The sequence below is a fragment of the Gracilinanus agilis genome, chromosome 1 (assembly GCF_016433145.1).
Source record: "Gracilinanus agilis isolate LMUSP501 chromosome 1, AgileGrace, whole genome shotgun sequence".
Classification (NCBI taxonomy): Eukaryota; Metazoa; Chordata; class Mammalia; order Didelphimorphia; family Didelphidae; genus Gracilinanus; species Gracilinanus agilis.
Genome location: NC_058130.1, coordinates 193,845,580 through 193,869,227, shown reverse-complemented (window position 1 = coordinate 193,869,227; position 23,648 = coordinate 193,845,580). Strand labels below are relative to the sequence as shown.

The following is a 23,648-nucleotide window of genomic DNA, read 5'->3' as shown; positions in this document are numbered from 1 at the left end:
GGCCAGGCAATAATTAAAACAGGACAAAAAGAAATATAGCCTTGTTTCTTTGTACTGAAACTACAATCGACCCTCGTGGATCAGCAACCAGAAATCTTTAACCTTTCTCTTTCTTTTCTAACAATTAACAAACAGGGTTTGCTCTGTAATTGTGTGTGTGTGTGCAAGCATGTTCTACCTGATCAAGGATGATTCCGAAAGTAGGGCCAGTTCAGTCTGGTAAATAACTGACATAAAACTGATCAAGGTCTGAAAGCTTTCCCCTTAATTGGCAGTAGTCACCAGCAGGATGAAACAAGGAAAAGGTGTGGCAGAGATAAAAACAAACACAAAACCACAACCACAGACCAACTGCCCACATCCATAAATTGGGATGTCTTTTTTTTTTTTTTAATTTGTTGGAGACAAAAGAGAAAGGATGCTACATATCCCACTCTTGGGGAAGCTCTGAGTTAACACAAGAATTTAACCTCCTCCTCAACCTCCACCCTCAAACAATTATTCCTCTTTCTGTCTCAACAAACCTAAACCTTTCCTATGGTTAAGGCTCAAAATGTTAAGTAGATGCAGATTATGAGAAAAGAGAAAACTTGTAAGAGAGAAGAAGCCTGGGACCTGAGAAAGAGCAAGCCTGTTCTCCCCCAGAAAGACTCTAAAGGAAAAGAATTGTTAAAGGCAAAATAAGGAGGAAGCCAAGAGACATTCTTTTTCGTCTAGCTGCCCTCTTCCCCAAATCTTGATTTTTCAGTCTAGGAAGTACTGCCTACCACCAGAACTTCATATAGTACATTTTGAGTGGGCTGCAGCCTGGGGTCATCAGGGCACCGCAAGCCTCAGTTTCCAGGAGACCAGAAACTGAGCTGCTTTGGCCAAGGGGCTGCGTGGGCAGCTGCGACCCTAGTGTAGAGTAAATGATGAACACAGTGGTGCAGACTGGAGATTGTCACTTCGGCACAGGTGGTTCTCCCAGCCCCCATTCTTTAGCCAATCGCGAGCGCAAGCGCAGCCTGGCGGCGGCACAGGAACGCACAGTTCAGGCGTGAGCTGTAGAAGGCAAAAGGCTGCAACGCTGCTGCTCAGCTGAGCTGCTGTGAGCCCGCTGAGAGAGACAGTCATTCACTCATACATACATACATACATACACACACACACACACACACACACAGAGCGAGAGCGAGAGCGAGAGCGAGAGAGAGAGAGAGAGAGAGAGAGAGAGAGAGAGAGAGAGAGAGAGAGAGAGAACGAACACAACTCGCACTCAGATAGGGTCTTTCCTCGAGGCAAGGAAAACAAACTTAAAATGGGGAAGAAGTGGAGGAACCCAGCTGAAGTGGAGAGAGGGGGCTCGGATAGAGAGGAGGGAGCGGAAAACCGAAGAAGGAGCCGGAGTGCCAGTCGGGGAAGGTTCGCGGAATCTTGGAAAAGGTTAAGTTCAAAGCAGGGATCCACCAAGCGAGCCGGACTCCCGTCCCAGCAGACACCGGTAAGTGTTAAGAGTGGCCAAGCGTCACACTCCTACTTTCCTCCTTTTCTCCGGACTTGGGCACCAGGCAATTCAAGCTTGGAAGCCCTTTCCATGGTTCTGAACTTGTCTTCTTTAGCTGTTGGAGAGTGACAGTATTGGAGTGGGACTTGTGGATTTACTTCCTTAGGGAGAGATAAGAAGGATTGGCTTGGGTGGAAGAAAGGGAGAGGTGTTTTCCTCTTCATCACTAGCAGAGTGAGATTCTCCTTAGTTCTTTATTGTCTTTGCAAGAGCGAAAACAAGTGCAAGAGGGAAGGTGGCTTACCTCAAAAGATCCTTGCAATCTTCTCCTCCCCAGTCCAGTTTCTTAATTAACAGACTGCGAAATGCTTTCGAGAGTATTACTGTAATTCATCTATACGTCCCGGGAGATCTGCGCGTGTAGAATGTGTGCGTAGCTGATATCTGTTTAATGAGGCTGGGTGGCAAGGCATGTGTGGAGCTGACATTTTTACTCGAAACAGTTGTGTATGTATCTTCCCCTCCTGCTCTCCTCCACCCCATTAGTTGAATGGGTGCGGTTATTTGCTTGCAAAACGCAATTTGCATGCACAGAATAAGAAGGACACCACAGGTGCTTTTAATCCCATTATTTAACATATTATACCACACTCAGAAAACAGTATTCCCTTGAGTCAGCTCCTCTTCACTGTCTAATTAGTGCAATAAAAGCACTGGAATGAAATTAATATAGGCTCCCAGTGTGGAAGAACAGTAGATGTAACTTTAGTTGCATTTACATTTTTATCATTTAAATGAAAGACTCTTCCTCCTGCCAAGGGAGAGAAAACATATAACTTAGAGTGAGGTAATACAGCTCTGAAACTGACAAGAAGAGAGTGAGAAGACCTCCTGTTGCATGTAGGTAACTCGGAATGTACTTACTGCCCTTCCTCCCCACTGAAACATAACTGAAATAATCAATATTTAGACCACTTACATAGAAACTTATTGAAGGATTTCAAACGCATCTCTCACGAATCAGAATAAATAAAAGGAAAGGCAAGAATCTATACATTGTGCCCTATTGAAACTGTAGTAATCTTTGGCTAGATTTTAAGGGAAGAATTAAAAATGAATAATTCTGACTTAAGGGAGATAGTTGTGTAATGTGTCAGCTAAAAAATTAAATAACAATCTTTTTAAAATATAAAATTGACTGTTGTCCACCAAAGAAACTTTATTGGTAGCCTAACCATTCTGTCATCTGAAATTTATCTATGCCCTAAAATTCAGTGTGCTTTTACTGTTGAAAGTTTTATATTAAATATGGATTTAATGTATTCGGTGTATAATTGATATTTATAAGTCCTAAGGACAACATGCATTTTTGAAAATATCACTTGTTTGGAAAGGTGAATTTGGAAACATGTTTAAAAAACACAAATAAGCAACACATTTTTATCTCATTCTGAGGTAAAATAAAGTATGAAGTAGAGCTGGTTTTCACCTGCTATGGATATTCTTTCTCTTCTGCTAACGAAATCCAGGGTTATTTAAAGGGACACTATAATGCTTGATTCTACTCAACAGGTCTTTAAGTTGAAGATGATACCAAATTTGCATAATATTAGCTCTCAAGTTAGGACAAAAAAATCCTTAAGAGTTGATTACCTATAAAAAGAATGAGGAGGGTGGGGAGGCATATAAATACTACCATGACAACCAGAAGACATTTGGAAAAGTAACAGTATTTTCATATTTGCTAAGAGATTATCTGTTATGCCTTCCCTCTTTATGATATCTTTGAATTGAAATATGGATAATTCAGTTATGCAAATACAGATTTACTCATTCTAATTGTGCATGGAAAATTTGATATAAATTTAAAACTAAATCTGTTAGGAAGTCCTCTTAACTATGATTGCTATTATCAGACTATTTGAAAGGTTATTTTGGAGTGTAGGACTGGGCTTAAGGGTTTTAGTTCTGATTTTATTCCATTAATTGTTGATCAAGACTTGCTCCTTCATTTGAAAATACAACACATAAAGATATGCTTAATAAACTTTTTAGCCATGGCCTTCATGAAAAGATATAATTTTTCCCTTTATGTTTTTGAAAAGATGCTATTTTTCTGCTTCTGTAGTATTTCAGGGATGAAATTGGTGAAGTTCTAAGGCCTGAATATAGTGATATAAACAACTGTAATGATTGATTTTGCTTTTTACCTAGTTATTGAGAAAAATAAATCTGTGATAGGGTTGAGGCTCCAACTCATTTCACTTAATATCCATTTATAATGCAGCATTTAGTTCTATGAAACATTATAATGATTTTTCATGTTGCTCCTGAAACATCAAAGATAAACATGGAAGCATTAGATTTACAAATGAACAAAGCAGAAATGTGTTGATGCAATTCATGGTACAATAGTTTACAGTTCCTTTGATTAACATGACTTTTTTTTGCCAGACCATCAGGAAAGCATCTTGCATTTAAGTGGTTCCTATGGAGTTGGACAGTCAGTAAATCTGTCCCCAGTGGTGGTCATCATAACTATTCTCATATAAGATTACAGTGTAGACAAGCCAATGATTTGAATAGAGGGGGTTCTGGCATCTAGAGTCAACTGAAAATCAACTTTTTATTTGTTTGTTTTATAACCTGGGTCAGGTTTGGTGAGGAAATACTATCTTCCCAGCATTGGAAACGAAATTAAAGTTTTCATTTCTGACCCACCTGTTCTCATGTTCATCTGGAAGTCAGGAAAATGGAGGTTTCTTCAGTGTTGGAATGACCGTCCATAAATTCATGGACAAAATTTGTTCCAATGTTACCAGAAATCAGAAAGTTGATTTTTCTACCATTCTTTCTGATATTTAGAAGAATGACCTCCTGATATTTTTGGAGGCTTTAAAAACAAAACAAATCAAAAAAGACTTGTTCAACAGAACCATAGCAGATCAGTGAGGTGTATCTCTTCCACAACTCTGTTGGATCTCCTGAGATATAGAGAGATTATTTCTTTAGCCTGTGGAATAATAACTGGAGTAGAGTAGTAGTTTTCCTAAGTGTTGGAAATGTCATTAAAATATTCCTTCTCAGGTTCTTGTGATTTTAGAAGAGGTCCAGACTGTGTCTACCATTATCAATTATCATATTACTGCCACAGGACATTCACCCACTCATTTTTATTAAAAGATAACAAATTTTGTGTTGGAAGGGAACTCGGGAACCATTAGTACAGATGTTATTAAATTTAGGTATGTAGGTCTCCAAGGAATTAATGGATAGTATTCAGGGAGTCTATAAAGTAAGAATTTCATCTTCATTTTCACTAGCCTCTGACTGAAATTAAGCATTTCCTTCCCATATGAATGTAATCAGTAAGCATTATTCTGAGAACGAAGTCCAAAGGTTTCACTAACTTATCAAAGGGTTCCATGACACAAAAAGATTAAGAACCCCTGATTAATTTCATATCTAAAGAAAATTTTCCTTTATCATATTCTCTACAAGGAGTGATAGAACTGTGTTCAATGATCCCTAATGAGGGGAAAATTTCTCTTTCTTGAGGCAGTCATTCCATGTTTAATAACTCTAATTTTTAGGAAGTTTTTCCTTACCGCAAACCTAATTCTACTTTTCTATTATTTTCTATTATTCCTAGTTCTGCTCTACCTAGCAGAAGAAGTTGAATCCTATTTCCATAGGATAGGTCTCAAGATTACTTAAAGATAATTATCATGTGGGTCCATTAATCTTTAGGTTCTAGTAGCACATGTATGATAAAAAATACAATAGATTTAAACTTTTTGAAATGTGATTAAAATATTATTGAGCCTTGTTCTTGATTCGCCTCTACAACATAGTAATCAGATTTTAAAAAATCATAAACAACTTAACAAATCTATTTTGCCTGGGGATAATTCAATAGTTAGATTCAAATTACAATTTTAGTTCATCAATTTCTAAATGATAGAGTTTTTTTTTATGATCATGTTAAGAGGAACCAATTCTTCACTTTAGTAATACAAAGTGAAAAATAGAAATGGGCTCAGAAGTGGTTTAGGAAAATACACATGTGATTAACCTATTAATAAGAAAAGTGTTAAGGGGGAGAGGAAGGGGCAAAATTATCATCCTTTTAAGGATGATTGCATAGGGGATAATGAAACTATCTATGACATGTCAACAAAGTCCTATTGCTGCTTCTTTCAAAAGATCATTTGCTTTTATTCCTAAATCTCCCGGAGATAGGAGAAAGGGATAGATTTCAGACAGAAGGACCAATGTGGGCAAAAAGTATCAAAGCAAAAATGGATAATTAGGAGAGGGAGCAAACCAGTTTAACGGGAAGAGTATTTAATACTGAGAAGGGAGACTGAAAAGGAGACTGCCATGTTTCAGAATCAGTCAATGCATATTTATTATGTGACAGGTTTGTACCAGGCCTGTTCTTAGCACAGAAGATACAGAAAAAGGCAAAATATAGTTCCTAGTTTCAAGGAACTCATAGTCTAACCTGGGAGACAACATGCAAACAACCATATATTAACGGATATTATACAGCTGTGTAACAACATTATATATACAGAATGAACTAGAGGTAGTGTTAAAGGGAAGGCACTATGACTAAGGAGTCCCAAGCAATGTTTCTTACAGAAGATGGGACTTTGGCAGAACCTTGAAGAAAATCAGGGAAGCTAGAAGGAAGAGGGAAAGAATTCTAGGTATAGGGAACAGCCAATGAAAATGCATGGAGTAAGGTTCAGCGAATAGTAAGGAGGTCAGCAATCCTGGGGGGTCAGGGCATAATACATGGAGAACAGGGTAAAGAGGAAGAGGTAAGCTATAAGAGGAGTGGAAAAATAAGGAGTCAGGCTGTAAAGAGCTTTAAAAGTCAAACAGAAGATTATATATTTGATCTTGGAAGTCATAGAGAGCCACTAGAGTTTATTAAATAGCTAAGGGGTAAAAAGGGAGGAGGGGTGATATGGTCAGACTTGCACCTTAGAAAGATCAAAGGAGGATGAGCTTCAGTGGGCATTGGCTTGAAGCAGAGAGAGCAGATATCAGGTAAGGCTATTGCAGGACTCTAGACACAAGATGCTCAGGGTCTCTGCCACTTTAATAATTTAATAATTTTTATTTTTTAGAAAAGTTATCATGGTTACATGATTCATGTTCTTACTTTCCCCTTCACCCCCTGACCCCCCCAATAGCCAATGAACATTTCCTCTGGTTTTAACATGTGTCATCAATCAAGACTTATTTCCAAATTGTTGATAGTTGCATTGGTGTGGTAGTTTTGGGTCTACATCCCCAATCATGTCCTCCTCAACCCATGTGTTCAAGCAGTTGCTTTTCTTCTGTGATTCCTCTCCCTCAGTTCTTCCTCTGAATGTGGGTAGGGTTCTTTTCCACAAATCCCTCAGAATTGTTATGGATCATTGCATTGCTTCTAGTACAGAAGTCCACCACATTCCATTTTACCACAGTGTATTGGTCTCTGTGTACAATGTTCTTTTGACTCAGCTCCTTTCACTCTGCATCAATTCGTGAAGGTCTCTTCCAAAGAGAGTAAGGTTTAAATATGACTTCTTAATGCTCTCTTCCTCTCCTTCTTATAATAGTATTCATCCCCTCCCATTCCCATGCCCTCTTTGTTTGTAAGAGAATATCCTATTTTTCTTATTCATTCAAGTTTCTCTTGGTGTACTCTACTATTCACCTCCCTCTTTTCCACCCACCCCCTTATCATCTTAGACCATTTAGTACTCCAACCTCTCCCTGTGAATAATTCTTCTAATTACTATAATAGTGGATACTATAATAGTGAATAGAGTTCACTACAGAGAATTACACATAACATTTCTCCATATAGGAATACAAATAATTAGATCTTATTGAAGCCCTTAAAAAGGCAAATTTAAATATAAGAGTTTTCTTTCTTTCCCTTCTGTTTCTTATTTACCTTTTCATGATTCTCTTGGTTTTTGTGGTTGGATATCGAACTTTCCATTTAGTCCTGGTCTTTTCTGTGCAAATACTTGGAAAACTTCTATCTTGTTGAATGCCCATACTTTCCCCTGGAAGTATATAATCAGTTTTGATGGGTAGGTGATCCTTGGTTGTAGACCCAGTTCTCTTGCCTTTCTGAATATCATATTCCAAGCCTTGTGGTCTTGTAGTGTGGAGGCTGCTAGGTCCTGTGTGATCCTGATTGGTGCTCCTTGATATCTGAATTGCTTTCTGGCTTCTTGTAAATTTTTTTCTTTTACTTGGAAGCTCTTGAATTTGACTATTATATTACTGGGGGTTGTCTTTTCAGGGTTTAGTGTAGAGAGCAATATATGAATTCTTTCAATGTCTATATTGCCCTCTTGTTGAAGAACTTCAGGGCAATTTTGCTGAATAATTTCCTTTAGTATGGAGTCCAAATTTCTATTAATTTCTGCTTTTTCAGGAAGACCAATGATTCTCAAATTATCTCCTCTAGACTGGTTTTCTTGATCTGTCAATTTCTCAGTGAGGTATTTCATGTTTCCTTCTATTTTATCAGTCTTTTGACTTTGCTTTATTTGTTCTTGTTGTCTTGAGAGATCACTGGCTTCTACTTGCCCAGTTCTTGTCTTCAGAGACTGGCTTTCTGCTATATTCTTTTGATTTTCCTTTTCGATTTGGTCTATCCTGTTTTCCAGCTATTTGATTTTGGTCTCCAATTTGCTTATCAATTCTTTTTATTTGGGGGCATATTTTTCTAATTGCCCAATTCTAGCCTTTAGAGACTGGTTTTCAGCTATAATCTTTTGGTTTTCCTTTTGAATCTGGTCTGTTTGGTTCTTCAAGGCTTCCAGCTGGTCATTTCTGGTCTTCAATTTGCTTATCAATTCATTTGATTTCTAAGCCTCACTTTCTAATTGTGAAATTCTGCCTTTTAAACTGTTATTTTCTTGCCAGTTCTCTACCATCTTTCTCATAATCTCAGATTTGAACTCTTCGGTAGCTTGTGACCAGTTTTCATTTTTTTGGGAAGGTTTGTATATGATTACTTGTTTGTTCTCCTCTGTGGTTTGCTCTGTTGTCTGGTTTTTTCTGTGTAAAAGTTGTTGAGTGTTTGTTAAAGATTTTTTCTTGATCTTTCTCTTCTGCGGTTCTTGTCTCTGACTTGCCATTGTGAGCCATGTGCCCTCTCAGATTTATCCTCATGCCCAGGATCTGTCTGAGCTCTTTAGGCTCCTGAGGTCTCAGGTCTAGTTGTTCTCAGGGTCAAGCCTGCTGGTGGCCCCCTTGTTTGTTCCTCTGCCCGAAGGTCCTTTAACAGTCTCAGGGCTCTGCTTCCACAGTCATTCACACCTCTGCACTGGGTCCTCACCCACAGTCCACACCTGTGCTCAAAATCAGAGTCTGCAGCTGGGACTGTGCCTGTGCTTAGGGTCTGTATTCAATGTCTGCCAGTTCTTTAGCCTCTTGCAGTCTTAAGTCTTGCTATCCTCAGGAACAGGTCCTGGTGACCCCAGGTAGCTGCCAAGGACTTAATGGATTCCCCAAATTTGCTCTAACTCTTGTGCGCTGTCTTTGGCCCTGTAGGTGGTGTGGGGGGGGGTAAGGGGGAGTGCTCAGCTCACATTTTAGTAGAGCTATTTCACCTCCTTATAGCATGGAAATGCCCCGATCCCTTTTACCTTCAATGCTGTGCCCTGTTGTGGGATCCCTTTGTTCATCTGGATTTATTTTTATGTCCCCTTGAGGAGTCCTATATGTTTCAGTTAGGAGAGGTTAAGCAGCTGCTTTTTACTCTGCCGCCATCCTAACCCCTCTCTGCCAGTTTAATTGCTGTATTAGAGGAAGAGAAGGGGTTATATATGAGAAAAGGTATAAAGATAGAAACAAGAGGATTTGACAATGGATTGTGATACTATTAATAGAAATATAGAAGTCAAGGAAAGCAGAATAGAAGAGTAAATAGAGAATGGGCCTCAATGTCAGGCAAAGTTTCAGGTTCTGCCTCTGACCAAGACTAGCTCTTTAACCCTGGCCAGGTCAGATCATCACTCTGTGCTCTAGGGCAGAAGTGTCAAATTCAGGGTACAAAACAGAGTAAAATGTAATTGGAAGTGTTTAATGAAATAAATAAAAATGTGACATAGTTAATATTAATTTTTGGTTTTCTCTGTCAACATGCGGCCAGCAGAAATCCATTTCCTTTGGAGTTTTAACTCCCGTGCTCTATGCAGCCTACTAAAACAACAAGTTAAGGAGAAATTGTTGGCCTGCTTAGACAGGGAGCCTTTCCCTGGGAGTCTCCTACACCAGTGAAATTGTAAATCTAGTCTCTGACCTTTTTCCCAGGAGGAAAAGATAGCTGAGATTGGCATAGAAATGTATTCTTTTAGTTGTGTTTCATTTTGTGCTCCCTTTTATTCAAAATATAGGAATGAAACCTTAGTGCTCTATTGGATTCCTTCCTCTCTTTCCATTAGCCTTTTGATCGGTTACCAATTTCTGTTATTCTACCTTCAAATATCTCTCAAAGGTGCTCCCTCCTTTTTATTCTTTAAAAAAATTAGTATCTTTTATTTTTATGTCACCTTCATTGAGAAATATATTCCTTTACTACCAAGAGAACTAGCCTCCATCAGAAAGAATCCCCCCCTTAAAACCCTTACCATCCATCTTAGAATCAATACTGTGTATTGTATTGTATTGTACTGTATTGTATTGTATTGTATTGTATTGATTCTAAGGCAGAAAACTGGTAAGGACTAGGCAGTGAGGGTTAAGTGATTTGACCAGGATCACACAGCTAGGAAGTGTCTGAGGTCAGATTTGAACCTAGGACCTCTCATCTCTAGGCTTGGCTCTCAATCCACTGAGCCACCTACCTGCCCCACAAAGAATTTTTTTAAGAGTGGAAAAAGACAGTTCTGCATCAACTATATTGTATATTGTATGTTCATTTCCATAAAGAGCAGGGGTCGGCAACCTTTTTGGCCATGACAGCCATAAATGCCCCATTTTTTAAAATGTAAATTCATAAGAGCGTGCTCACAATGTGTACTCCTGTAACAGTGCCTGAAAAAAAATTGACTTTATGGCTCCTGCAGAAAGAGCCATATCTGGCCCTCAAAAGAGCCAGATATGGCACGAGAGCCAATAATTGCTGACTCCTGATAAAAAGGATTGAGATAGAAATTTCTCATCATTTCTTCAAGGCCAAACTTAGTCATTATAATATACAACATTTATTTATTTATTTTTGGAAACCTTTCCTTTTACATTTTTGTAGTCATTGTCTATATTATTTTTCTGGCTCCTATTTTTGCTTTGCATCAGTTCAAATATCTTCCCAGGCTTCAATGTATTCTTCATATCCACAATTTCTAATAGTGTAATAATTGCCTGTTTCCTCTACACATTGCAATTTAGTAATCCCAGCTACAATCCATTGCTTTTTCTTTCCTATTGTGACTTTTCTCATCCTAGTAAAATCTGTCACTACCATTTTCTAAACTATTCCAACTTCAGAATTGCTTCCTATTTTCCTTTTTCTAAACAACAATGATGCCAAACTCAAATAGAAATGGGGCCATTAAATTTTATGTAATGATACCTGCAGGATAAATATTGACTTAGAAAACCATATAATAAATTGATCTATGTTGTTTTTAAATTTTATTTTGTTAAATTTTTCCCAATTACATTTTAATCTGGTTTGGCCACACTCAGGAGTGCTACAGACATAGTGTTTGGCTACTCCTATATAACACTACCAATTTAATCTCTTTTTTAAACAAGTATAATCAGGTTTATCTATGTTTTAATATGAATGAGCTAGTATTTACTGACTTCCTACTGCCTGTGAAACATAGTCTGATCTTATCCTCACTTTCAAAGGCCTTCACTTTCTGACTTCTTCCTGTATTTTCAGTCTTTTAGTACTACCTTCCTTGTGTGGTAGACTATTCAAGACAATAGATTTTTCAATAAATGATGTTATGATATAATCATTTTTATGACTTTTTATAAGCTTAGCTAACAATTTTTATATTTGTATTGCTTTTTACCAGCATACTATTTACTTGTCTTCATATTTTGCCTGTATTGTAACTTTAGGCCTGGGAATCAATATGCATGAATAGATATTTGATATAATAGATATTCTGTGATTTCAGGTAAAATCCTATCCATTTTCCAGGGCCCAGCTCTATTTCCCTCTTTTCCATTTAGGCTTTTCTAATCCTCTATATCTGAAGATAATCTTTCTTTTATTGAACCTCATAGGTTGTATTTTGTACCCCTTCCAATGTTTATAAAACATTTTGTTTTATATTCAATATAGTAGATTGAATTTTACATTTTGTTTATATTCTCTATCTTGGGAATGAGTTGTATAGGTGAGTAGGGACTATGTCTTAATTATATTTCTGAATTTCTCAGTACCTAGCATAATCTTTGGGTAGCTAGGTGGCACAGTAGATAAACCCCTGGTCTTAGAATCAAGAAGACTGGAGTTCAAATGTAAACTTGGACACTTATTAGCTGTATGGGCTAAGTCACTTAACCCTGTTTGCTTCAATTTCCTCCCCTGTAAAATGACCTTGAGAAAGAAATGGCAAACTACTCCAGTATCTTTGTCAAGAAAACCCCAGATGAAGTCATGAAGAATCAGACATGACTGAAATAATTAAACAACAACAGAGTCTTTAATGAATGGTTACCTGAATGAATAAATGAATGAATGAGAGAATGGTATGGAAATATCAAATAGGGATTTGGAAAAAACAGAGCTCAAAAGAAGTCAGGACTGGAGAGATAGTTAGGCATCATGAAAGTGCTGGTTTATGTCCTCCAAGTATATTAAAGAAAAAGAGAAAGCAAAGAGACAGAAATTTGGAAAAGAACATGTTTGAGAGGCAGGCTAATGGAAAGGAAGAGGAACCTTCCCAGTCCATGTGATAATTCCTAGTTGCATTTCTGATATCTAGTAGACCTCTCTCCCACCTCTTATATACTCTATTCAGTTGCCAGATTAATCTTCTTAAAAACTGTTATCTCTGTCTTTAGCTCTAGTAGATGGCTCCCATGTGCAAATTCCCACTGTGATTTTTCTCCCTCTAGTCTATGCCTGTCTTTGACAAAATCTCTGAGGATATCTTTTCTCACATTCTATGATGAAGCACTAGTCTTCACTGAACACACTTCTGGGATTCCTGCTGCTAGTTGAATAGTTGATGAGTACTTGGGGAAAGGAAGCTCATTTTAATAATAGTCTAAGACATTAGGAAGGAAGGTAAGACTGTTACTGCTGTTGCCAAAAATAAATAAACAAATGCACTCTGAAGATAACCTTTGGATTATATTCACTTGCTCCCTTCCACTAGCATGAATCACTCATAATTGATTATATTGTTTCAGTTCCTTGGCGTTTGTTTAAAGATTTGCATGGAATAGGTAGCAACATGGCATCAAGACCAGAATCCCTCAGAAAGCATTTTGGAGCAGTTATCATTTGTCTGGTACAGTGGTGGGCAATACAGAATTTTAAAAAGATAAGATACTATCACTGGATTTAATAAATGTATCTTGCTTGGTTTGTAACAAATATTTAGTAAATGCTAGTTGATTAATTGTATATGACATGAGAAGTACTATTAAATAACAGCCTTATAAGATGATTCACAATTATTGCTATACACTGTATGTACTCCGGAGTGTGAAGAAACAGTTGCTTTACTGGGGGATACATATAACCAACCTGATGAAATGAGGGTTGCTCACTTGATCTCACCTCTCTTAGGCTCCTCTTCCCTATATTTGGAGGTCTGGAGAGTGGAAACTCCTCTTGTTGATTTCTTTTTTAGAAAGCAGAAATTGGCTTCACTTATCACTCTACTTTCTATATGCTGTCCTGCCTGGTTTCAACTCCACATAAGAAGATGCCATTGTACAGGGTATTTTCTGGTGTCTCACCCTCCTCCTACTTTCCCATTGCCTCTTATGCATTGTTGGCTCCCCTTTTGGATAGTCATCTTGTTGAGAATAGGGGTTATTTTTCTTTTTGTTGCAATCTCATTGCTTAGCACAGTGCTTGGAATTTTGTTAGAATTAAATAAATGCTTATTGCATTGGATTGGACTTGCCCTTCCTAAAATGATTGGTTCAGCCAATAGCTCTACCCTTAAACTCTTCTAAAATGCATTTGGACAATTCTGTAATTTTTATGTTTTATTTCTTCTGTATATATTCTTCTGTTATATTTACATAATACCAAAATTATAAAAAAGAGGTTAATCAATGATGATGATCATTTACAGCTTACAGTTTGGCTTGTGAGAAAATTATGCATTTAAATTCAGTTTGTGAAATTTGGTTTCTGCACAGTATTATTAGAAGTAATCCCTCCTTTGCCTGGGCCAATAGGAATAAACACAATTTTAATACTTTCATCAGCATTTTCCAAGATGTAGATTTCACACTTATTCATGACAGTTTTCTTTCATGTATAAGAAATATTTTTATGTTCCAAAAAATCCTATCTGTCCTTCCAGGAATACCAGTATAAACAAATTATAGAAAAGATACTTCAATAAGTAGAGTTTGTGGTTATTAATGATATTAAATATTTAACTCAGTATGTATAATTTACATTTTCAAGTCTATTTCTCCCCAAACTATGTTATAGTAATTAAAAATTAAATGTTTTATAACCCTTTTGTGAAAGCAACATGTTGAGAAAAGTTTTGAGGAAGTGAAAAGATAGAAGAGGAATTGCTTTTTGACCTTAGATAATAGGTTTGTTTCCACAGATTGTCCACATTGACTGGACCTAACAAAGTATCAGAACTTTAACAAAAGAGTGGAAAATTGTACTTATGTAGAAACAATAGTGCTAGGAAAGATAGAGATGTTCTTATACAGTTGTCAACTTTGATCATTTGCACTAATAAGGGAAACAAATGTATGTTACACAGTGAAGGTATCAAGGAAGGTATCATGTAACCAGTTTCAATAGGAGATGGAATGATTCCTGTTTGATTTGCGTGTATAGTATACAGAAGTCATCAATAGGTCAGAATGACTGGGTTTTCATTGAGGACACTATAATTTAAAAGGTCACAAAAATTTAACACATACATTTATTTAGTAGCACAGAAGTCATAATAATGACTAAATCCTTTCCCAATGAAGCAAATTTATTTTATTTGCTTCAATGGCTTCTGGAATTTCAAAGTTGATCTAAGAGTTTACTTTGGGCTGCTTTCTTCCTGTACAATTTGTGTTGCTTGCTCAGAGGGTCACAATTGCTAGTTATGGCTCTGATAGCATATAACCTTTGAGTAATAGGTTATTCCTGCAGAAAACTGGATTGTTCTGCTTTTTAATAAATAAGAGGCGAGGAAAGGTTATTAGGGCAAAGGTAGCACTAAAGATAGAAAGAAAAACTAATCTCTCAATAAATTCTCCTTTTGAAAATCTCAAGGAAAGCTGTGAAGAGGACAATGACACATTTGTGAGAATTTTAATTTTCTTTTTAATATAATATTTTGTTGTCTCAAATACTATTGCAATGTCACTAAACACTTAATAGTAGTTCTCAATACATGGAGGACTTTTCTGATGAAAGCAGAACTAATCCCCTGCAGAGTTTAGCCCATTATAGAATAGACTATTACTTGCCAGGTTGATTTTTGCACAATATTTTTTCTTTCATTGTGCTATGAAATAAAAAGGGACAATGCTTTTTCTCCCAGGAGTAAAGATGTATTTTCTTGTTACTGTAATTCTTGATGGAAAAAGGCATTTCATGATTCTATTTTTCCATTCTGCTTGGACATTTGGAAAATATTAGCCCTTTCTAGGGATTTAAAATAACAACCATTGTATCCCCCTTTTTATTTTACTGACAATAGTCTTAAATTCTTTTATGAACTTATTTTACATGTTAGTACCTTTAAGAAACAAAGAAAATAGACAACAATTGGAAATGTAGTAAATGAAGTAACTTGAGATGTTTTCTTTGTAGTAAAATCTCCCTATATACAAAGGGTTATTTACTCTTGGAATATACACTCATATAAACATATGTGAATATATATATATATATATATATATATATATATATATATATAGAGAGAGAGAGAGAGAGAGAGAGAGAGAGACAGAGAGAGAGACAGAGAGAGAGACAGAGAGAGACAGAGAGAGAGACAGAGAGAGACAGAGAGACAGAGAGATGTATTCAGATTATTCTATATTAAAAGAGCTATTTTTCCTTCTATTAGTCTGAGATCATTGCTTGCAGGACTTCTAATTATATCAAAATATTTAGGTAGAAGCAAAATAGCATATTCATTTTGGTAGAGCAGCTATTCTATTCAGCCATGTTTATGTTTTTGTTTAATTTATACTCACTCACAAAACCAAATTTGGTTGACTTAAGGAGAAAGTGAACTTTAAAAATATAAGAAAAATTTGTATCATGATTGATTATTTTATATTGAAGACCCAAATTAACAGTCTTAAATCTGGACTTTGCCTCTGATTCATATCCTTTTTTTTTAAGCTTTAGTTGGGCTGAAATCATTCAATCCAATGAAGCAAGTGTGTATTAATTTACTATTGAGTCATAGAACTGTGCCAGATGCTAGGGATAAAAGGGGGAAATGAAACTTCATCTCCATAAGGAATTAATGTTTTACTGGGGGAATAGAATATGCATACACAATATAGAAGAGAATTCTTTGAGAATAGTGGTGTCCATAGTAACAGAAAAGTTATAGTGGATTTGGAGTGGAAAGAGTAGTTCAGTTTTGGACATTTCAGTTTAAGATGTTTAAAGGCAATCTATTTCATGATATTCAAAAGGCAGTTAGAGATAAGAGACTAGAGGTCAGTGTAGATATTTGGGCTCCATAAATTAGTTAGAAAATAATCTGCATAGATAAAATTGAATCCATAAGAGCTAATGAAATTGGCAAGTGAAATAGTAAAGAATGAGAAGAAAGGAGGAGATAGGGTAGAATATTGGGGATTATCCACATTTAGTTGAGTTGGCATAACTAACATGTTATAGGAGAGAATTAGGGTGTCTGCATATGTAAACATAATAAAATTGTAACAAATTACTCACCCTAATGCTCCATTGGAATCCTCATAATGTCTGAAGAAAGTGAGCCAGAAATGACCCCCTGTGGAAAACTTATGGAAGAATATGAACAAGAGTAATATAATAGACACTTGACACTTATGAGTTGTGCTCTTCATCACTGGCAGGAACATCCAAATCAGTAAGATTACATATCTAGTTGAGCTGATTTTATGTCAAATATACTACAGTTGAATATATATGTAACGTATATTATGATTGGATTAAAACCATTGTGGTAGAAGCCTGGACAAAAACCTGGGCTTATTGTAGGCGTAATGGGCCTCTGCATTGCCCCTTAGCTCAGTCCTGCTTAGTTCCTTACATAAATGGTAGAGGCAGGGGGATGGAGAGGAGATTTGGGGAAAAGATGTCAGAGATCTTCTCTTGAACTCTCCTCACAGATTATGTCTTTGAGTTCTTGATCTGGTGACTGTGGAAAGAATGTCCGATTTTATATCCTTTTAATTACTGTTAATATTTACTTAAGTAGTTTTTCATCAAACTTTATGGTTTATGAGTGCACATTGCATCTTTTAACTGGAACCTACTCTACTAAGCCAACTTTAAGCTCAGTCCCCAATAACAATCAACTGTCCAAGCATATAATTTGGGGAGGTGAGAGGTGGCAACTTAAAAAAAAAGGAAGAAAGGAAACATTTATTATCATGTGCCAGGCACTTGGCTAAATGCTTTGTTAATATCACATTTGTTTCTCAAAATAACTGAGAGTTAGGTGCTGTTATTTCCTCCAATTAACAATTGAGGAAACCAAGGCAAACCAATTAAGTGCCTTGCATAGGCTAACAAAAAAGTAACTTTTGAAGGGCAGATTTGAACTCACTTCTTTCTGACTCCAAGCCTAACCCTCTATCCACTAGCTGCCCTATAAGGTCACTATTCTCTGTTATTTAACACAATGTCCTTTTCTTCATATCCTCAAAAGCACTACATGACATACAGTTGGGGATTAATTTCTTTTAAACTAATTTTCACTCTGACAATTTTATGGTATTTATATGAACAGCTTATGGAGTCTTTATATGGAGGCAGCTAGGTAACATAGTGGATAGAGAACCTGCCCTGGAGTTGAGAGGAGCTAGGTTCAGAACTGGCCTCATGTACTTCTACCTATTTGTGACTATGAAAATCATAACCTCAATTGCCTAGCTTTTGCCCTTCTGTCTTAGAGCTGATATTAAGACAGAAGGTAAGGGTTTAAAAAATATCTAACTCTAATATGGCATGGAAGCTCAAAAGATCAATGCACAAGCCACATTAATGCAAGCATAATATTCAAAATGGTGAAGGTAATCATCCCACAATATTCTGCTTTGGCCAAATAACATGTAAATTACGATGTTCTGTTTTGAGTGCCACATTTTAAAGAACACACTGATAAGCCAGAACACAGCCAGAAAACAACTTTGATGAAGCAACTTGGAATCATTACATAGAAGGGTAATTTGAAGAAGTGATGAAGTGGGGTGAGGAGAGAGAAGATGTGGTGTTTAACATAGAGAAGAAAAGACTTAGGGAGCATATGGACCATTCTCAAGTATTTCAAAGATCATGTGGTTAGGAGATTAGACTTGTTTTCTTGGCCTCAAAGAGTAGAACTAGAAATAATTAAAAGAAATTTCAGAGGCTGATTTCAATTCAACATTAAACCTTCCTAACTATTATTAGTTGTACAAAAGAGAAATGGACTTTTTAGAATATAAATGAATGAATATCTAAAAAGGCAGTTATTAAATACTTCTTATATGTGAAGGGCTATTCTGGGCATGAGGGATACTAAAACAAAGTTCTGAAGTGTTTACATTTTAAACAGGAGAGGCAACTAAGAGAGCGGAATAGTATCCAAGAAGGCATAATTCCCTATTCTGAACTCCCATGGCATGTTGTATTTCTTCATAGCCATTTATTATGTTGCAATATATAATATTTACTTTTCTGAACCCCAACTAGACTAAAGCTTTTGCAGAGTTGATACTAGACTTTATGACCTTTGTGTAAGGGTTTATAGTCTCTCTCTGTCTCTCTCTCTTCCCCTCTCTCTCTCTCTCTCTCTCTCTCTCTCTCTCTCTCTCTCTCTCTCCCTTTCTCTCTCTCTCTTCCTCTCTATCTCTCTCATATATTTTTTAAGAATGAATCTCTGAAATGAAGAGAATAAAGTTATGGAAATTTCAGAAGCCATCCAAGGCTTAATTCATTTTTGCTATGGTTTCTGAGTCTCTGGTGTTGAAAGGACATTAAGACACATGATGAACATGGAAATATTTATTATATGATGCACACATATAACCTGTATCATATTAATTGCCATCCTTAGGAAAGAGAGGAAGGGAAGGACAGAACATAGATCACAAAATGTCAGAAAATTATCATTAAAAATTACATATGATCTCTAGAGAGTGTACTGATAAGTGAAAACATGAAAGATTTAATTTGTATGAAGTTGATAGTCTCCTAAATGATACTTCCTGTAATGTGGAGGACAGGTCATTTGTGGTTGGGATTTATTATGTAGATATGAAGAAAAGTAAGTTAAATATATGAGATTTGTGGTTTCATTTAGACATAATCTTTTTCTTTGTATATGGAAATGCTTGTTTTGTTTTGTAAAAATTAGAATAAAAATGTCACAAATCAAATTATATTAAAATATTGGAAAAATGTATTAGGAATTAAAATAAGCTGAGATGATACCATCAACATTTCTGCAGACTAAGTACTTTTTATAGCAGTATATACCTTTAGGATTCATTTTATCTCACATCCTGACTTAACTTGAGTTTGCTGGACTTCAAAGTACATTGCATGACTTAAATTTTACTGAAATTATTACTTTTGATCTCTTATTTGTACATAGTTCTTTTCATGTTGTTTCCCCTTTACATTTCTTTTTGAATAAATTTTTTATTCTGTTGAAAATTAATTCCTAAGCATCTCATTCTCTCTCTCCTCCTTTCTCCACAGAAGGCATTAATCAACAAAAACGTATACAAATTATGTTTTTTATATATCAGTTCTATAGAGAGGAATATTCAAAAGTTATTCTTCAAGTATTAATTCTGTAGTTGCATATAATGTTCCTTTGTTTCTACTTGCTTTGCTCTTCATTATTTCATGTAGATCTTTGCAAGTTTTTTCTAAAATTAACTAGCTTGTCATTTCTTACAACGGAGTAGTATTCCATCATAATCATATACCACAACTTGTTCAGCCATTTCCCCAATTGGTGGACATCCTCCTGGTTTCCAGTTCTTTTCTACCACAAATTGAACTGATACAAATATTTTGGAATAAAGTTCTTTTCTTTTTCCCCCCTGATTTCCAAGGGAAACAGACTGAATAATAGTATTGCTGGATCCAAGGAGATACCTCCTTAGATTTCAATGTCCTTGGGAGCAGGGACCTTCTAAATTTTTTTCTTTTTGTCTCCACATATTCAGAAAGCACCTAGAAAACTTGATACATGCTTGTTAAATGACTGACTTCCTTGGTTTTGATGATTTCATTGTTGCTGGTTTTACATTTGATCATCACTGACAGTTTCAAAGTTCTTATTCTAACTTTAGAAAAACAAAGTTGATTTCAAAAACTATTTATGTCAAAATATAAAAAAGCAAAAATATGCAAACAAATACCCTTTGATACTGATTCTGTATTGCTATTTATCCTTTGGGAACAGGTGTTCTTTGGAAGTTCTGTTTTAATAGTAGCATTATGGTTTTTATTTTGTTGTTCTTTCTTTTAAACCTGTTCTTTTTGTCTTATCTAACTCAGAAGAGCCACAAGAGCTAGGCAAATGGGGTTAAGTCACTTGCCCAGAGTAATAGCTAAGAAGTGTCTGAGACCATATTTGAACTCAAGTCCTCTCCATTCCAGGCCTGGTGCTCTGTTCTGCTTCCTAGTTGTCCCAGCATTAGAGGTTGTTGACTAACTGACAAAGTATACAAGAACAATGGTAGCTCCTTTCTTGCAGTTCTTATCAACAATGGAAATACTCATGAGCTCTCAGTGGCCTCTGGGGTAATTTTTCCAGAGAGGTAAATATAGACTAGATAGAACCCTAGAATACCTTAAGGGATAGAAATATTATGTCAAAGAAGAGAACTTCTTTAATAAGGTTACTTTCAGGAACTGTATCCTGGTCTTAATGGTAGGGTGTTTTTTTTTTTTAAATTAAGTTCAAAGGCTTTGCTTATACAATGCTAAATCAACCCTTCTGTTTGGTGGAAGAAAATCCATTAATTCAAAGATGAATAATATGGGGAATAACTTGCTTTGGTGATTTTCTTTCGTGAAATTGATGGATTGATTTTAGGACAAATAGAGGGAAATAAAAATTTCTGGGGTCACAAAGGTAGCAAATTTTAGAAGCAGGATTTAAACCCAATACTTTCTGATGATAAGTACAGCACTTCCTTTGCTATAATGCCTCTTTATTTTACTATATATAAAATAATAATAAAAATATATATGTCTGAATTCTCTACTTTTTAAAATAGCCTTAAGCAGCTAGAAGGCATAGTTAATAGAATTTTTGACTCTGAGGCAAAAAAAACCTTGATACTAGTTGTGTGACTCTGGGCAAGTCATAACTTCTGAGATTGTTTCTTTTACTTGTAGAATGAGGATAATAAAGATAATTTCCTCACAAGGTTACTATGAGGATCAAATGAGATAACATATTAAATAAATACTTTGCAAAGCTAAAAGAGTTATTAGTAGTAGTAGTAGTAATAGTACTAGTATTATTGACATTATATAGACATAAAATAGATTGATCTCAAAGATATTTATTTTTTCAGAAAAATGTAATAGACTATGTCTCTTTTAGGACTATAGATTGATAGACCTTAGTTAGAGGATTGTAATTATGAATAGACACATTAATTGCCTTTCCTTTTTTCCAGTGATAACTTTTTGAAGGCCTATGAATTTATAGTACTTGAAAAAAATCATTCCTTTGGTTCAACATAGGAACACTTCAAAATATTAACAATACAAAATTAATAGGGAAACCACAGCAAAAGGGAAAACATAGGATTATCTTAAATTGTTAAATTGCAAAATATGAATTGTTGAGAAAAAATTTCCATGTGTTCTCTTCTTCTTTTTGAAGTACTCCCTTTAATAAGAATGATATTATGAATGAAACACGGGGAAAATTTTATCTTAAATAATTACATGTTAGTAACAGCACTATAAAATAAAACTTTCTAAAAGTTTGATTTTAATATTTTTGGAGTTATTAAAATTGATTTTTTCTAGGACATCAGAAGGTAAATGAACAATTGAGCACATTTTTTCAAATGTATATTACCTTTTAAAGGAAAAAACCATAGCATTTAAAATGATCGTCATCATCCTTTTTTCAAATGTGGAATTAATATTAGCATTCATTTTTAAGGAAAAATGCATAAATATTAATATTTTCTGAAATATAGGCCCCAGGATTAAATGTTTAGAGAAGAAACAGTGATTTTGGGGTTGCTGATACTACTGAGAAAGTGAGAATGATTTTCAACATAATAACAAAGGGAGCTTTTTACCTCAAAACACCAGGAAGTTACTATATATAACCTTAGAATAAAATAATAATTACTATAAACTAGAATCTAATTTATCCTGCTAGGATTAATTGCTTTAAAAAATCCTCTTCTTATATCTTAGAATCAATACTAAAGAGTGGTAAGGGCTAGGCAATTGGAGCTAAGTGACTTGCCCAGGGTTGCAAGGCTAGAAGTGTGAGGCTATTTCTGAACCCAGGACCTCCTGTCTCTAGACCCAGTATTCTACCTATTGAGCCACCTAGGTATCCTTGCTTTTTCTATTTTTATTTTTATTTTTTTATTTTAAACCCTTAACTTCTGTGTATTGGCTCATAGGTGGAAGAGTGGTAAGAGTGGGCAATGGGGGTCAAGTGACTGGCCCAGGGCCACACAGCTGGGAAGTATCTGAGGCTGGATTTGAACCTAGGACCTCGCATCTCTAGGCCTGACTCTCAATCCACTGAGCTACCCAGCTGCCCAATCCTTGCTTTTTCTAAAAGAAAAAAGCTATGAAAGATAAAATATGGATCAGAAATAAGCAACAGCTAAAGCTGGAGTTCTGTCTTATTGAACATTAGATATGATGCCTCAAAACCTTCTTTACCAACCCTGAGGTAGCACCTCACACCTAGCAGATTGGCCAATATGACACCAAAGGAAAATAAATGTTGGAGGGGATGTGGCAAAATTGGGACACTAATAATATACTGCTGGTGAAGTTGTGAATTGGTCCACTCATTCTTGAGGGCAATATGGAACTATGCCCAAAGGGCTTTAAATGGATGCCTGCCCTTTGATCCACCCATACTACTGCTGAGTTTGTACCCCAAAGAGATAATAAGGAAAAAGACTTGTACAAAAATATTCATAGCTACACTCTTTCTGGTTGCAAAACATTGGAAACTGAGGGGGTGTCCATCGACTGGGGAATGGCTGAATAAATATTGGTATATGTTGGTGATGGAATATTATTGTGCTGAAAGGAATAAAGAAATGGAGGAATTCTATGTGGACTAGAAAGACCTTCAGGAATTGATACAGAGCAAAAGGTGCAGAACAAGGAGAACATTGTACACAGAGACTAGTACATTAAGACTCAATCGATGTAATGGCCTTTTCAACCCCAATGCAGTGACCCAGGACAATCCAGAGGAACTTGGGAGAAAGAACCATCCACATCCATAGAAAGAACTGTGGAACCAGACATGCAATTAGAAAAATATATGATCTATCACATAGTATGATAGGGATGTGATTAAGGTTTTGCTGTTAAAGAATTGCTCTACTGCAAATATTAATAACATGGAAATAGGTTTTGAACAGTGATACACGTATCCCAATGGCTTTGGGAGGAGTGAGGAGAAAGTGTGTATGGGGTCATGAATCATGTAACCATGAAAAAATATTTACATGATATCTTTGGTGTGGTTGGCTGAGATGGAAGACTGGGATGGATGGGTAAAAAAAG

At 35.9% G+C, this 23,648-nt stretch overlaps 1 protein-coding gene across 2 annotated transcripts in view; it reads left to right on the top strand.

The window, feature by feature from the left end:
- The first annotated feature begins 1,300 nt into the window (after positions 1-1,300).
- Positions 1,301-23,648, top strand: part of TRPM3 (transient receptor potential cation channel subfamily M member 3) — a 1,135,309-nt gene continuing 1,112,961 nt past the window's right edge. For both annotated transcript variants that reach the window (XM_044659442.1, XM_044659449.1), the window contains exon 1: positions 1,301-1,483. In XM_044659442.1, the coding sequence (XP_044515377.1) occupies positions 1,301-1,483 (183 nt within the window). The remainder of the gene's footprint in view (positions 1,484-23,648) is intronic.